At 47.8% G+C, this 16,295-nt stretch overlaps 1 protein-coding gene across 9 annotated transcripts in view; it reads left to right on the top strand.

Moving 5' to 3' along the window:
- The window catches only part of LOC114848041 (AT-rich interactive domain-containing protein 1B-like), a 160,137-nt gene that overhangs the window by 123,565 nt on the left and 20,277 nt on the right, over nt 1-16,295 (top strand). For 8 of the 9 annotated variants that reach the window (XM_041069177.2, XM_041069176.2, XM_041069178.2 and 5 more), the window contains 2 exons: nt 7,343-7,426; nt 9,973-10,152. In XM_041069177.2, the coding sequence (XP_040925111.1) occupies nt 7,343-7,426; nt 9,973-10,152 (264 nt within the window). The remainder of the gene's footprint in view (nt 1-7,342; nt 7,427-9,972; nt 10,153-16,295) is intronic. The other variant, XM_041069175.2, reaches the window with a different exon arrangement.

Below are 16,295 nucleotides of genomic sequence, written 5' to 3'. Positions count from 1 at the left end.
TTAATGTTGTTGTCGTTTCACTCTTGCTGTTTCACAAGCAAGTGAGGAGGTTGTGTGTGTGTGTGTGTGTGTGTGTGTGTGTGTGTGTGTGTGTGTGTGTGTGTGTGTGTGTGTGTGTGTGTGTGTGTGTGAAAAACTTAAATAAGCAAATTAATTAGTGTGAGGCAATACTCTATTCACCCGCAGTGTTTCAGAACATCCAAACACAACACAACTTGTGGCTTTGTTGCATTGTGCTCCATTAGAGCTACTGTCAGTGAATACATTAGGTGTCTTCTATTGTCTGAGCTTCAACTGACGGTATTGAAATCACGTGTTCACATAGATAGTTTGAACATCTACTGAAGCTGTTTCGTCACTGTGGTGTCAACATGTGTTAAAGTTGCATAAAATTTCTTTTGACCATCAATAAAATAAACCGTTTAAAGGAATGTTACACTAATGTGTAACACAGGGACGCCCGTTACCGTTAGCGACAACTGGAGGAGAGCGATGTCCGCGTAATCCGTTCACCTGTGTGTCTGAGAAACGACACAGAGGTTTGTCCAAGCGTCTGTGAAAACATAAGTGCACTGTATATTTTCATGGTTTCACACAGCCCATATATGGTGGCACATGTAAATCATGTACATGTGCTTGCTCTGATGAGTGACAGTGATGTCTGAGCCGGTGTGTGTGTGAGGGAGGGGGAGACTGACGGATTGCCAACCTCTCATACGCCCGTACACAAATCTATCTTGTCGGAGCTCCGCGCTGTGCCTGTGATTCCCCCGTCTCCTCACTTCTCCCCTTCTTTCTCCTCTCGCCCGCTCTCTCTCTCTCCATCTCTCCATGAAGCAAATCCAATACACTGTAACATTATCCGGGCCTCGCCTTGCTATTTGGATTCTCTCCCGGAGCCAAAAAGGCACACACAGGGCCAAATTGATTTTCCTGTTGCGCTAGATTTGTGACAGTCGAGCAGAAATCACATTGCTCAACCGCCAACCTACTCCTCCCCTGCCTCCACCTCGTACACGCACACTCTCACACACACCCTTCCTCCCAGTGTTTCTGAACCAATTCGGAGCATCCTCAGAATATCTTTCCCCCTTCCATGAGACACTGGGGACAAGTCAAGCAGACATTTGTCTCTCATCCGGATGGATGTGGGGCGTAATGGGAGCACCAGCCTTTTCCTGCTTCCATCACTGACTCGGAGCCGACTGGGAGGGAGAGGCAGAGTCATCCAGCCGCCGTGCAGAGAAAGTTGGTGTCCTCCCACTTGCAGCAGCGTGAGAGACCATCACACGTGCTGATTTGCATGTGCGTCGGGCTACGCGCCTGTAAACGTGCGGGCATGACAAGTCTGTCTGCGGCTCGACAGCCTGTCAGTGTGGCGTCACTTCCTGTCAGCGCCCGCTGGCTGTCACCTCCTCGCGGAAAATGAGCGCCGAGCACAACAGCTACCCGACCCGACGCGTGGGAAATCAAACTTCACAGGGAAACCGGGTTGTCGTCGGCTCGCGCGGCTGTTTGCGACGGAGTGGAGCCGATAAGGCGCGGAGATGCCTGCTGCCGCGCGAGGGGCCACGACAAATTTCAGTTTGCTGTGACGAAAACACGTGCAAATTCCGGGAGCAGGGTGCAGATCCCAAATGTGCTCGTTTATTCAGGTTCTTTCACTTTCATAGTACACGCTGCAGAATACGTCTTGAGACTTGCATCTCCTTCCACCGATCCAGCATCTGTGTGACCGCAACATTAACCCAACGTTCCTGACGCCATATTTTTGTGTTTGTTTTGATTTGAAAGGCCTGTCAGGTACATTTTGAGGTCTGCTTGGTGTTTGATGGTATTTTTATCTCGATCACAGTTTTGTGTCTGCCTGCCTTTGAAGGCCACACTACTTTTCCACACTGTGCTAACTGACACGCTGCTCCGTGGCCCGCTGATGCACAAACCCATGAACATCATCTCTCCCTTTTTGTGTTTCTCTCTCTCTCTTCTTTTCTTTCCGCCAAGGTCCTCAGAGGTCCAGTTACCAGCGCCCTCCTTTATTCCCCTCCTCCGTCTTCCATGTCTCCTCACCCCTATAAGTTTTTATTTTCTTCTAAAGAGGTGATTGGAGCTTGCGGGCGGGCGCTCAGGAGAGTTTAAGCTGTTTATCTGCGCTTCGCTTCAAGTGCTTCCAGGGCCTAGAAAAGGACAGAGAGGTCAGGGCGAGTGGAGGGAGAGGGAACGAGAGGTGGTAGACATGGAGGGAGAGAAGGCTGGGCCTGTCCAGTTTGTTAGCTCAAGGGTCCTTCCCTACAAGCCTCCTCCAACTTGCTTCACATCCCCTCTCGTCTTTCACACCGTCCCCCAGCGTGGCCCTCGGTTGGCATTCAGTTGTTCATCATAAAAATACACACATTTCTATCTTTAATTATGGTAACGAGAGCCGCAGCAAAACAGACCGTTGCTGTTTTTCCGCACCGGGGTCAAGGGTCAAGCACAGACGCCTGGAAGGAACCGAAGTGATGACCTTAGATTGAGTTTGCGTGTAAAACAACACGGCCATCTTTAAAAACAATGCCATGTAAATGACTTTCCCAACTAGAAAGCAGAGCAAATTTCACAAGCCGAGGAAATATCCGACCCGAAGCGGTTGCCGCGGGGACGCTCAGCCCAAACTTCTCCTCTGTTACCAGCTAAAGTTATAGCAAGACAGCGGTGGGGGAGAGCGGGGTGGGGGTTTTCCAGTCACACGGCTCCCTAAGAGCCCGCGTGGTGGGAACACTGCCTCTGGCTGTCCCTGTCCCTCTCCTTCTCTCATTATCTTTATCATGCCTGTGTCTCACGTTCCCTCGTCTCCACCCTCTTCTCCCCGTTCTCTGTGTTGGTCTGCTCCGCTTTCTTCGCCGGCCTCCCACCGAGTAACAAGGCGAAAACGTTCCATCCGCATTTCTGCCTCTTATTATTTATCCGCATCTCTCCCCGAGCTCTCCATCCTCCCGCTCCCTCTTCTCCATCCCCATCCACAATTTAACCCCCACCATCATCAGCACCCCCCCACTCCCACATGTGTCTGCCTTTCCTCCTCCTGACGGCTGCTCGTGTTAGAAATGAAACAGCAAAACATGCCCTCCCCGCAGGCGTTATATTCACAAAGCACACCGTCGGCCAAAACAGGAAGGGGAAAAAAGGCGTCTGCTTGCTGTGTTGGCCGTTTAGAGAAATCCCATTCTGACTCTGTCCGACTGGAAAACCCTAACTGGAGCGCAGTGCGCAATTATTTTCCCTCCCCGAACCTATTTTCTCGCTTTCTCTCACTCCGTAGCTCTCTCTCCCCCGCATCCCCGCTCGCTGTTTTTTTAGCTTAAGCTGCAGTTTTGCTTTACTTACAGTTGCTACTCAGCATTGGAAGTAATGAGGATCTTGGGAGAGCGCTTGTTTTGCGAGCCACTGCAGGCCTGCGCTCGTCCCCTACAGGGAGAGTTAACTGGCATTAGCCTCCGGCTTGGAGAGGCATTGACTTGCACCCATTGAGATCTAAACCACCATTATTGGAGCCCGCTGTTTATCTGCCTCCTTCCCCCTAAAGACACGACAAGCAGGGGATATTACGTTGTGTGCGAGGGTGTGTCTGCGCCTGTGTGTGTTGGGCCAGCACAGGTGTGTGCAGTTGCAGCCTGAGGGTTGTATTAATACGTGGTGCTGAAGCAGCCCTTTCTCTCTGTTCTACATTGGTCTATTACTGCTCACCGCTGTTTCCTCACTTTGGCAAAAATGGCCCCCGCTGCTCAAGGGGGTCCGTGCGTATGAGAAACAAACACCGTGAGCACTTGTGGACAAGCAGAGGCACCGCTGCGCCTTCATGTGTCTACATCTGCACACACTGCCAAGCATTTCAACCTGTCTGCTAACGCTCACCCGCATCCTCTGTTTAATTAATAAGTCTTTCATTGACTCGGTGACTTTCGGGTTTACACACACACACACACACACACACACACACACACACACACACACACACACACAAGCAGAGTAACCTTATTATTACAGGGCCCTGAAACAAAACAGAAATATGGCCACAAGTACTTTCCCTCAGCTTTGAACTTTCCCAGCATTAGCGTTTGAAACCCTGATGAAAAACGCTTCAAAGACCACACTCCCTCTCTTCAAAGGAAACTCAGGGTTGCCTCGACAATCCTCGCGGAAGAGAAATTTTAAAAAGACTTTTTTTTTTTTTTTTTTTTAGCAAGGAGCATTATCTCCAAAGAATGCTATGAACTCCCATTACTTTTGGCCCCGCTGCCTTGTATCATGAGGCAAGGGAGGAAAATGGATGTGCTCGCTAAGTGCCTTTTTACAAAGAGGAAATTGCAGTTATTTGACTCTTCGGCTGCATTCCAAAGAGCATCCTCATTCAAGATGTCTTCCTGTTCGCTCTCGGTGCTCGCGCACCGTAGCGCGTCCGTTCCTTTTAAGCCCCTCTCGGCGCGTTCCAGTGTGTTCGCCTTAATGGTGTCTTACAGGTCAGCGTTAAGGACAAACATTTCCACGGGCGCGCTCAGTTATCTCATGAATGAGTCACGGCGGCGCGGCGGCGACTGCCGATTACGCAGACGCGCGATGAAAACAGCCAGTTCCAAACTGTAATTTACTTACAAGCGAATTGAAAAATAAAACAGATCGTTGCTTTTTTGATGCTCTGAAAGAACAGCTCCCCATTGGTTTTAAAGGGGGAAATGTGTATGTTTCCTGGCAGCGCTTGTGTTGGCTCATACAAGAATGTGATCAGCCGGTCAGTGAAGGTGTGAACTGCAGACCTTTAAGGAACATGCAAATGAATGCAAAGACTCACTTATGCACGTATTCAGAGAAGAAAGCGTAAAAGCAAAAAGTTAGACAAGCTTACAGATGCGTCAACATATTAAATATTAAATTGAACATGACCTGGATGCTGCATCGTTTCCATACAATTGTATTTGTTTTACATTCTCATTCATAGCCGGCGAGGACGTTTCCTGTGGACCGGGAAACATGTACAGTCATCTCCCGCTGACATTTAGCTCGCTCCTCTGTCTGAGCAGCAGGCGGACGAGAACCGCACGTCAAAGATGCAGCCCATGAATTATTAATGGGGCGGATTAAACGTGCCAGGACTCACTGTGGAGCCTGTTTGTTTTATTTGGACGTAATTATTTAATAGCAACTTGTTAAAAATGATGGCGAGGAGAGAAGAAAGCAGGGGTGGAATGGAAGAGGAGGAAATGTGAGAGGAGGCTTTGTTTGGACAGTAATTTGTAGTAAAATAATTAGGAAGACCTCAAAACTCCACTTTGGATAAACAGACGACGAAGGGTGACACCTCATTATACTCAACTACTTCTGTTTTTCTCTTTCTCTACAAGATTCTGTGTCTTTGTGTCTCCCACTCACAAACAAACACAGTCATATGTTTCTGCATTAATGTCCTTTATAGTGACTATTTATTTATGGCTACGTGGAGAGAGTGGCACAGCTGGGAGGCCACTGGGCCATATTTATACCTTCACAGCGACTCACTCACACACACACACACACACACACACACACACACACACACACACACACACACACACACACACACACACACACACACAGAGTTCAAGCCACTGCCATCCCAACAAACCGAGTCTGACAGCATGGCTGGTGCCTGGCATGCATCCCTGCACACACACAAACACAAAGGCCAGCCTTTATCGGAGGGTCGCCTCTCGTAGTCTAAGGCTCCGGTTCACTCCCGCCAGCATACTTCATCCTACTTCGCTACTCAGCCACCCATCTGAATCCATGTTGCAGGCAAATGTGTCCCTCTGGCAACATGTAGCTATGCCACCCCCCCTTAAGCCACTCCAGTCAGACACAAAAAACAGCACAATGGAGGTGTTAATATGCACACACAAGCATGAACTGGTGCACATAGGAGGAATTATCACACTCTTATAGGAACTATTTTACATTTTGGTGCTGCTTCCAGTAAAGTCAGGGATCTGACTACTTTGTTTAGTTTGGGTCCATCCACCAAATAGAGATGAATCGAATATTCTGTCTTTGAGGCTATGCCTCTAGATATATTCATGTGAGAGAGTTTGTGTGTGTGTTTGTTTCTGCATGGCTCCTTTGTGCCTTCGTGCTCTTACATGTTTTCCTTATGTGCATTTATTTACACTTGTTTGTAAAAGGACTTGTGCTCACACGTGTGTGTGTGTGCGCGCGCGCGCGTGCGCGTGTACGAAGGCAGTTGAATAGATGGAAATGTTGTTTGTGCAGTTTTGTGCGAGGCAATTATGTTGACTTAATTGGGTTTGTTTATGTGGAGAGTGTGCCACCTCAAGTCATGTGTCAGTGCCACTGTGGACAGGCACATCACACGCCGATGCACAGACACTCAACACAAGAGCACACGCTGCACTGTGTGATTGAATAATTCAAAGTGCTTCCTTCTATAATTGGGGGTTTACAATATATTATTGTGTTTATTGTCTTTATTTTTAAAACTGCAAATAATGCATCAGTGGATTGGTTACTTTTAGAAAATATTGCTTCTCTACAGTATAAAGCTACATTTTCCACCTTTAATACACTTCACGTTGCTGCATAAGAAGTATATCATATTCAAACTCCAGTTTCCCCCTTGTCTGTACTACTCGTCATCGCCTCATGGTCTGAATCCAAAGATAAAAGGTTAATTTGCCATCTCTCTCCTTCCTCCAGGCCAAATCAATCCACCACAGTCTCTGTCTGCCTTTGTCCTAATCAGACCCTCAACTCACTATTGGATTTCAATGGTACAGGCACAGCCCAAAGACCCACACAAGCACCCAATCGATGCTCCTCAAATCGCTCTGCTCCTCTATAGGGGATCGCTCCGCTTTTAATGCTTACACGGGGAAGCGGCACAGGGTCCAACGACTTGATATGTCCTCTGGAAGTGCATTTGGCACTTAGTAAATAGTGAATCACGGAGAACTTCATGTGTAGCGATCGTACCGTCTTGGCGTGTACTCGAAGGCAACGTTTGGCACAAAAGCAATCGTTCGGAGCCCAGGAGAAGCAGCCGTGGTAAAACCCTCGGCCTTCAACCCATTCCACACTGTTTTTGTTTTATCAGTCAAATGGCAGAAAACCTTTGTGACAATTGAAAGAACCGCAGAGAGAAAGAGAAACATTTCTTTCCATTTTCCAGCAGATCACATCGGTAGAAATTCTGAATCCATTTGCTGTTGACCTCACTATCATGCAGTTTAATTCACGTGACAGCTCTTTGGGACATAGAACAGAGTTGCAACCCTGAAACACCTGCGCTACATGTGGATGTGTTGTTGCTCCGCAGGTTCCACCGTTGGCCCACAGAGCTCTGGAAACGGACCAGACGGAGCCCACCCACCCATACACTCACCCATGGCTCAGGAGAGAGGTGGGTTTAAGATCAGAGGTTGTTATGAAGATCTTTGTATTTGGATGTTTGCCAATAAAATTGTCTCAAACAGAAACAAACGGATTCTCATAGCAACACAACATGTGCATTACAATTGGATACGATCAGACAAAGTCAGACTGGGCTGAGATGCAACTGTTTGTTTCTTTACATCCAAGATTTGAAACTTTTATAAAAGTTTGGAGCTAAACTGTCTTAAAGTAACACTTTTTTGAAACACATATTTAAAGTAATCAAGTTGTAGTTGTTGCAGTATGATGTAGCAGGTGTTCACAAACAAGCCGCACAGACAACTCTGGCAACTGTCTTTGGTTAAAAATGTAACAGTAAACATTCAGTATGTGTCCTTTCGATGGAGCCTCTTTGCTTTTGGCCACGACTTGATGCCAAACGCTTGTAACGTGAATGTGAACCCACTAGTCGCGTGTGCCAGGCGAACGGGAAACCGCTTCCAGCAATTATGACCACTTCTCGACTCCCACTTAAAAAAACAGCTCAGAGTCGCTCATTTAGAGAAATCTGCATCTACACAACGTTGTGGGGAAAAAAAACATGAAAGGCAGTGATGGAACCTTAAAGGAATGACTGCAACGCTCTCCTTTATACCTGCCACCAAAGAGCTGTGAAGTCAGAGAGACGGAGGCAGTGGACGGATGAAGATGGAGAGAGAGAGAGAGAGAGAGAGAGTCAGTGTAAAAGGTTATTTCCCAACATGATGAAATCAAGCTGTGCCGCTCTCTAATGCCTGTAAACCCTGGGCCCTCCTCAGCCCGGTCCAGGAAAACACAGCCCCGGTTAAGAGGGCAGGCTGTTCTCCTAGCTGGGATTAACCCCCACACACACCCCGCCCCACCCAACCACTCCTTCCCAGCACACACGCCCCACTCTGCTCAAGTGCCTGCCTCCCTAAGAGCCTCTCTCCGCTCTTCATTTCCATAAATCCGCAGAACGTTCCTTTTTTCTCCCCACTTTCTCCCGCGTGCCTCGCCGGGTGCCTGTTATTGTTGTCCGGCTGAGAGCTTCATTCGCTTTGCCAGAAAAAGAGAAAGGTTTACGTGTGTGTGTGTGTGTGTGTGTGTGTGTGTGTGTGTGTGTGTGTGTGTGTGTGTGTGTGTGTGTGTGTGTGTGCGTGGAGAGGGAAAGGGAACGAAGCACAGAGAGAAAAATCCTTGAATGTGTTATTTGCTTTTAGCACTGTCTGCACAATGTTCCTCTCCCCATCCATTTTCCAGGCAATTTAAAGTGCGGTATTACACTGTATTTTTTTTTCTCCTCCTCTTCCAGAATCCCCTTACCCTAATGGAAGCAAAACATTACAATAATGTCCTCGCTCCTTAAACCCAGCACTCGCAGCCTAAGCACTTTCGGGCCCCAATCGCTCTTTCCCTCCCACACACACTTTGTCTCCTTCTGCATCTCTTTCTGTCTTGGCCTCCGTCTCTTTTCCCGTGCAGGCAACACACTCGCATCGAGCGTTTATTGCTTCTCTGTCTGTTATCTCCACCCCCCCACCCCCCACCACCACCACCACCACACACACAGTGAGAAACCCAAATATATACACACGTGTGTGAACACACACGTAGCACTTTAAAACTTTTATCTCCTTCCTTTCCTCACTTCACTTTTCTCCTGCTCTCGTAGCAGAAACAAGGAATTACACAAGTGTCAACTTGCACTTTCCATCTTCATCGTCTCCCTACACCCCAAACTAACTAAAGAGTCGGTGTGTGCGAACTCGTACAACAAAGCAGATAGCTATCAAAGTTTACAGTCCAGCAGACCCAATCCATTTACACCTAATCTGCACTACTGAGCCCCCCCTCTCCTCTAACACGCCCCCACATCCTTCCTTTCTTCCTTCAATGGCCGTCCAGCGACCTTTCTCCATTCGCGGTGGATCAGGAGACCTTTCTGTGGGTTTTAAAAGCGAACAGGGCGGCTTGAAAGAGCGAAGCCCAGGCGAGGATTGCTCCAAATGTCAATTTGAATGGTGGAGGCGAGTTTGGGCCTGAGAGGCTTTGACACGTCTATTGACAGAACGGCTCAGAATAACACAGTAGCAATGGTCAAATGATCCGGTTATTCGGTGGAGAGCGAGGCACGCGGTTTCACATGCTGTTGGCACGTAGACACACGCGGACTCAGCTTTTGCAGCTACGTGCATCTTTCAGAGCAGGTAACACTTGACTTGTGCTTCTGCCACAGATAAGGTTCCCTACATGTGTGTTTATCTGTCCTCGGAGTTCCTTTTACATGTCAGCCTGTCCTTTTTGTGCATGTTGTCTAATACTCGCTCCATCCTGCGTTAGCCACTGATGCGTATCTACGAGTAACAAGAGCCAGTGTCGGGCCGAAAGATTAGGGCTTCTATCAAAGTGTGGGCCTCTTGAATAGATATCCTGGTGTGTTGAGCCAGAGCATGATCGCACTCACCCTGTTTTTTTTTCACATTCAGCATTTAATTCACTAAACAAGCAATCAAGCGTTGACGTTGCTTTTTTATGTCTTCCTGTGTGTTTTAGGGTTTATGGCCAACGTGCAGAGGAACCAGGCTGGCTCCCAGTTTGCCTCTTCTCAATCTGGGCCGTCCATATCCCCACACCCTTCTCCAGGGGGCCCATTGTACCCGGGGATGAGTTCCTACTCCCAGAGTGGCCCTACAGGCCCCTACGGAGGTCAAGGATCACAATACGGACACCAAGGTTGGAGCCTGTGTCCCTGAATGGGGCTTATCACACACATTAATACTTGGGGTCACAGGTCATCTGTACATTTTTGGCTAGTAGTTGTATTAGCAGGTGCTGTTACTAGGCCATCAACTCAACAGCTAATAAAATGTGCTAGTTTGTTTTGTTTAGGACCCATTAGATTCTGCTTCTTATTCTCAGTGTATCTGACCCAGTGATCTACTCCTGATTATTAAAAAAGCCAGTCCACCCCAAATTCCAATGTATCCATCTGAAGGGGAATTTATCCTTGAAGCATGAAAGAAATTCTCACTAACGCAGCAGCAGAGGATACAGCATTCAGGCCACAGATTAAGAAGTGAGAGAATGTGATTTCCTGCAAGCTATGAATCCTTACAAGCTTTCAGATAAATTATTAATCACCCAAACCGCTAACAGGCCCTGGGCCCTGTGTTGACTTCCTGTGTTAACTGTTACCTGACATCAGACTTGTGGTGGAACAGCGTCTGCCTTCCGACTAGCCTCGCTGGACCGATGATGTTCTGGCCTCTGAGGGAGAAGCCACATTTGTCTTTTTTTGATGACTCTGGGCCGGACCTTGACTCCAGGGAGCGTTCTGTTTCTCCATTTATGGCTCTAAATCGGTCTCCATACACCACGCACACACATGGAACAGGCTCCTCCTGTGTGCGGTGGGGTCTCACTGCGAGCACAGTGTGACTTTCAGAATATTCATGAGACTCTCGAACGCTGAACACACCTCTTGGCCCTGTCTCATGATATGATTATGAGGTAGCCCCAGACAGACACCTGACGAAGCTGAGATGCTGAATGATAATGCTCCATTTCTGTAAGATTCTGAATATGGACCACACAGAATGTTTTAAGTGTTCAGCTTTTAAGTTGCACACAGTAAGAGTGTGTGCTTTCAGTAAGTAAGCACAAATATATATTATAGTATTTTCTTTCTACATTTGTTTTTAAATGGCAAATTATCTTAATACATTCAGTTAAAGTACAACATGTTTAAACCCAACTAACCTCTCTGCTAATTCAATCTGTCATTTCACTAATTTACTAATGATTTGGTTGAGGTCCACTGGTGCGACCAATGTGGAAACAACATGTCCACATCTCTCGGTTCCCAAGTGATGGTTGGTGTGATAACGTAGTTGAGCAGTAGCCTTTGGTTCCGTGCGCAGGCCCGCTTAATGAGCCATTTGCTAAATCCGTCACATCAGCCATCAATCCAAAGGTTTGAGAAAGCAAAAACTTGGAAAACATACAAGTCGCAGATTTCAGGAAAATTGGGAAAAAACTTTGGATCGCTCCCTGTAATTAGGCAGCCTCCGCTCACTTGTCTTCTCCAACATACAGTACTCCAACATCCAACATGCAACTCCCGGCCATCCCACAAACGCTGACATCTGCTGTTGTGCTTCGTCTTCCGCCTTTGGCGACAAACCAGGCGAAACATTATGGTATTTTTTGGTAAATGTGTGTTTTAATGTGTCACCTTGATAAATGCGTCCATCCGTGCGTGTGCTTTTCCCAAAATCGCGGCCTCTCCCTCACATTTGTTAATGTTGATTAATAGCCCTAATGCATTCGGTATTCGGTCTCTCTTCTCCGCCTACTCTTATCTCTTAATGTGACTTTGGTTGGGCTGACAGCCCAGTAAGCAGAGACGAGAGGAGAAATAAAGTAAGCAGAGAGTGACAGCGAGACGGACTCGCCTGGAAGAAGTGCTGGAGGCAGCATGAAATCTCACTCTGATGACAGGAGAGATGTTCCTGTCAGAAACAGAAAGAACAGCTTAAGCCTGCTGTCTTCTCATCTCACATACACACTGTATACGCTGCGTGTACGCTCATATTCAAAAGTAACCACACACCACACAAACCTGCATCTCTACAGCTCTAACCCATTGTAAAGGGCCCAGCTTTAGTAATACATCCATTATCTTAAAGGCCTATTAAACATTGTACATCACAATAATACAATGACCAGAATTCCTTGATTCTGAAAAATGATGTACTTATGTGTGGTACTGTATGGTTCTGTGATCTCAGTGAGACGAATAGCAAAACCTAAAATGGCTCCTTTAACATTTTGCATATTGAAAACAGAGGCTTTTAGTCATGTCTCATTCTTGTTCCTATGCAATCTTTCAAGTCACAAACCATTTCTCCATTCTCCATTCTCAGATACTGTACCTTCAGCACTGGAGGCCATGTGCATGCGGTACTCTCCAAAGCCCGGTTCTTGGAGGGCCTGTGAGGTGTCTGGGCTGGGTGAACAGGACAGACAGCCGCTGGTCATTGTTCTCAATGACAGCCCCATCTGCCTCTCTTCCCTCTCCCCAGCACAGTAACACAGCTAGCCATTAGCCGACACAATTCGCAGCCCAAGTTGCTGAACTCCCCCCCCGTTTTTTCTTGTCCGTCTGAGCTGGGGAGAACCCCGCCGTGTCTCAGTGTGTGTGTTGGTAGTCAACTACAAAAGCTCCATCCGACATAAAGCAGCTGTGATCCATGACCCAGCAGGAGGATACGGCCTTTCTGCAAACATTACTAAAATATGAAATGCTTACTCCCAAAGATATTTCTTTCTTGCTTTCTAGAGAGTGCGAGCATTTATTATCCAGATGTACAGTTAAAACCCTGCCAAAGCTTTTCTCACCATCTAGATGAGAGCGCTTACAGCGAGTGGACCGCCCCGTAATTCCCCAACATACTTAAGCTGCAAAACATTTATGACTCCTCTTTCTTTGATATTCGGATCTCCTCTGGACTCGCATGACTCTGATAATTGTGTTCAGGGCGGGCACGTTACAGAAATGGCGTGCTGAGAACAGTGAACACACAGACCAATGAGGGAGGCAGCTATCACGCCATTACAGCAAACGGATTTGCAGCCTGTCTCAGCCCGGCTCTCTCTCCCACCCACTGCACAGCTCCCTTTATCGCCCCCCCCCCCTTTGAGGGGTTCAGCACTCTGCTGGTAATGACCGTGCTTCAGACAGCACTTTTAAACCTCGGTGCCTTGCTGGAGCCGTGGTGTAATTCGGCCGGGGGAAAAAAAAAAAGTCATGACTCAAGCCAGCGCTCGGGGGAGGGAGTGGAGTTTTTCGGAGAAAATTGACAATGTGGGGAGCTCGGCGGCCCCCGAGGCACGGCCCAGCCCTGCTCGGGCTCAGACGCCCTGCCGGGGAAGGTGCTGAGGTGGCTGGGAGAGGATGCGGGGGCCTCAGGCGAGAGGAGATGCTGTGGAAAAACTGTCCATCGCAGCCAGTTCTACAAGTGAGCTGCAATCCCGAACCTATATAATACTCATGGAAAGTTCGACAGTGTGTAAAAGGTTTATGGTGTCATTGACTTGATCTTCCTCAAGATGTGGAAAAACAAATACATTTGGGTCTGGCCTATGCATAATATCACTGAATGACGTGCAGTTGCACCGTCACACAGGAGCTGGTGTGTTATAGCACCCTTGATGAGTTTTAGGAAATAGAACGTCTGACTAAGGTGAGTTCCAGGGTGTTTCATTCTTCTCGATGTGCTGCGGTATTCCCTTGCCCACCTCCTCACCCGGAATTATCTCCCCCCAGCGCCTTCCCGCATCCACATAAAAAGCAAAAGAGAAAAATGCTGTTCTTCAGCTCTCTCTTTCTTTTTTGTGTTCAGCCACGGCTCGCCCGTGTTCACTCCTGTCCTTGGAAGCTCAATGGCGCATTAGCGCGCTGCCGTAGCTCGCTCCGCCATAGCCGGGAGAATGACCGCTATGGCTGTTAGCATTGGTCCTGTCTGCTGAGGAAGCAGTAGACGATAATCTGCTCGGTCACGCTCCAGCACTCCCGCGGGACTGCGAGGATTAAACCCGGCTCAGGATATATAGCGTCCACCGAACGCGTGACCGTCCTGGGAATTTCCATGTAATTGTGAATGAAGCACCATGAGCTCTTCTTCTCCTTCTCCTCCTCTCCACTGCACTATAAATACCACCAAGCCTCTCCAAAGGCACCAAGTGCCCGAGAAGCAGGCGGGAAACCAGGACTGAGCCACCAGGACACAAGAAGGAACAAATAGGGACTGACATCCTTGTCCCCTTTACATTTCCCTTGATTGGTTTGTAAAGTTGTGTGAACAACAGGTGAAGTGAGCTCAGGATCTAGTTTCTTTGATGTAATATTTCTTAGCACTTAAATATTAAGATATTGAATGCAGGTCATGCCCTTACATGAAGCCGTCATCGTGGCTTAGACCAGACCCACTTCTTTGCTTTTCCTTCCCTGTGGCATTTCTGTGATCCACATAACAAAACATTTGAAAGCTGTACGTTAAGAATTATACTTACCTCTGCTGCATCTATAATGTGACAATGCTGCCAGTTACTTGGATGCTTACACATTAGTAAATTTTGATTTGTGTTTTGTTATGTGGATCTACGGTTATAAATTTAGTTTTTGTCCTTCACCGTGATCCCACATCTCCATCTAATACAATCTGAATGACACTTCCTCAGTCTTAGGAAGCACAAATGGCTTTCATGAAAACACCTCGAATTTCAGGGTTGAGTTATCAGTCATTTTAAAAAGTGGGTTAGTGCACTATCTGTCCTTGAAGGAGCGCTCTGGCACCGCACCGGTCCTTCAGGAAGTGAATCATTCTTGTCAGGATGGAGCGAGACTCGTGGGGAGGCTCAGCATTAGCTAAGTCCCACAGCAACTCAGTCTTTCCTTTGTCAGCCAAGGCAAACATAGCCCACGACTTGTTAGCACATGCACACATTCTCTCGGTGCGGTGTCAACATAATGAAATGCTTTTAAAAACATCTTCAGTCAGATGTTGGCCTAGCATCACACCCCCCCAGAAAAAGCTGAAAACAACCCTCAGTCCCAGTTTAGTCTGCATAAACTATGCAGACTGTCCAAATGGGCCCGTGTGACATAAACAGCTCCCTGTGAGGTGTGCTGGAGCCTCAGTCTGTCACTAGGGCCAAAAGCCACAAAGTGGCAGGCAGCCATTACATGGGGCTCAACAGTTGTCCACAGAGGGCCGACAGAGGTCACCCAACGGAGCCTAGCTCGTCTGCAAGCCATCGACCAGAGGTGCCGTCCCCGGACTCACCCAGCATCAGCTGTCGCTTTCGAGTGGGAGCAATGTGGAATTATCTTCCACTGGCCTCAGAAGTATTATGTATGCGCTCACACAGACAAGCAGATGGACACACGCACACATGCGCACCATGTGTATCCTCCTGTGTTCGTTAGCAGACATCCTTTCTTCCTGAACGCTTCCCTATTATAGCCCCTAAACCCTTGACAGGTGTCAGCCGTACTCAGCTCACCGACTCACCAAAGCCTCCCCAGAAATAATCCGCTTCTTCTTTCCCCATCTCCCACAGTAGATTTCATCACAATTTCTGGACAAATTCGACTGGAGCCGCTGACTTTTATGGGAAAGAGTTTTATTTTGATTCAATATAAATCCTATCTTGGGGGTTTGGGGTTGGGAGGGTACGGACCTTTTTCTCTGTCTCTGTCTTTTGCACTATCTCTGCCCCCCACCTCCTGCTGAGTCCTCCTGCCCTCTGCCTCCGTTGGACGCGCTGCCTTATGTTATGTGGAAAGTGGCTTCACTGGAGCAGCTCGAGGACACCGTGAAGCCATTTCCATTTTCGGACTTGTATTTTCTCCCCGTGTGGAATATTGTCATTCAACTTTCTCTCTTTCAGGGCGTGCAGAAAAGCCTTCAGGTTTTAAAGGGACTTGATCCTTTTTTCCAGACATATTCTCAGAGGATTAAGCAGTGAGGCCCCACTAAAGCGCCCTTAATCAAATCAAAATAAATAGCCCCCTTCACAATGGAGGATGCCACATTTTCCATTTCTATTTTGCGGGGATTTGTCCCAGGGAGGAGATGTCACAGTAGCAAAGGCCGAGGGTCCTGCATGGGGAACTTAATGGGAAAACCTCTGTGTGTGGACATGTACAGCACCTACATGTACAGAAGGTGCGGTTTAATGCTTGAATGTATGTACATGTTGTCTCTGAAGACACGGCGAGCCCGGTTTAGCTCCCACTGCAGCGGGTGTTGGAATAGAGCTGGGTTTTAGAGCCAGAATGGAGGGGTTTAAGTGTGCCTTAGGAAAGCTTC

The sequence above is a fragment of the Betta splendens genome, chromosome 22 (assembly GCF_900634795.4).
Source record: "Betta splendens chromosome 22, fBetSpl5.4, whole genome shotgun sequence".
NCBI classification, from domain to species: domain Eukaryota; kingdom Metazoa; phylum Chordata; class Actinopteri; order Anabantiformes; family Osphronemidae; genus Betta; species Betta splendens.
Note: the sequence above shows the minus strand (reverse complement) of the source record. Positions and strands in the feature narration are given on the sequence as shown.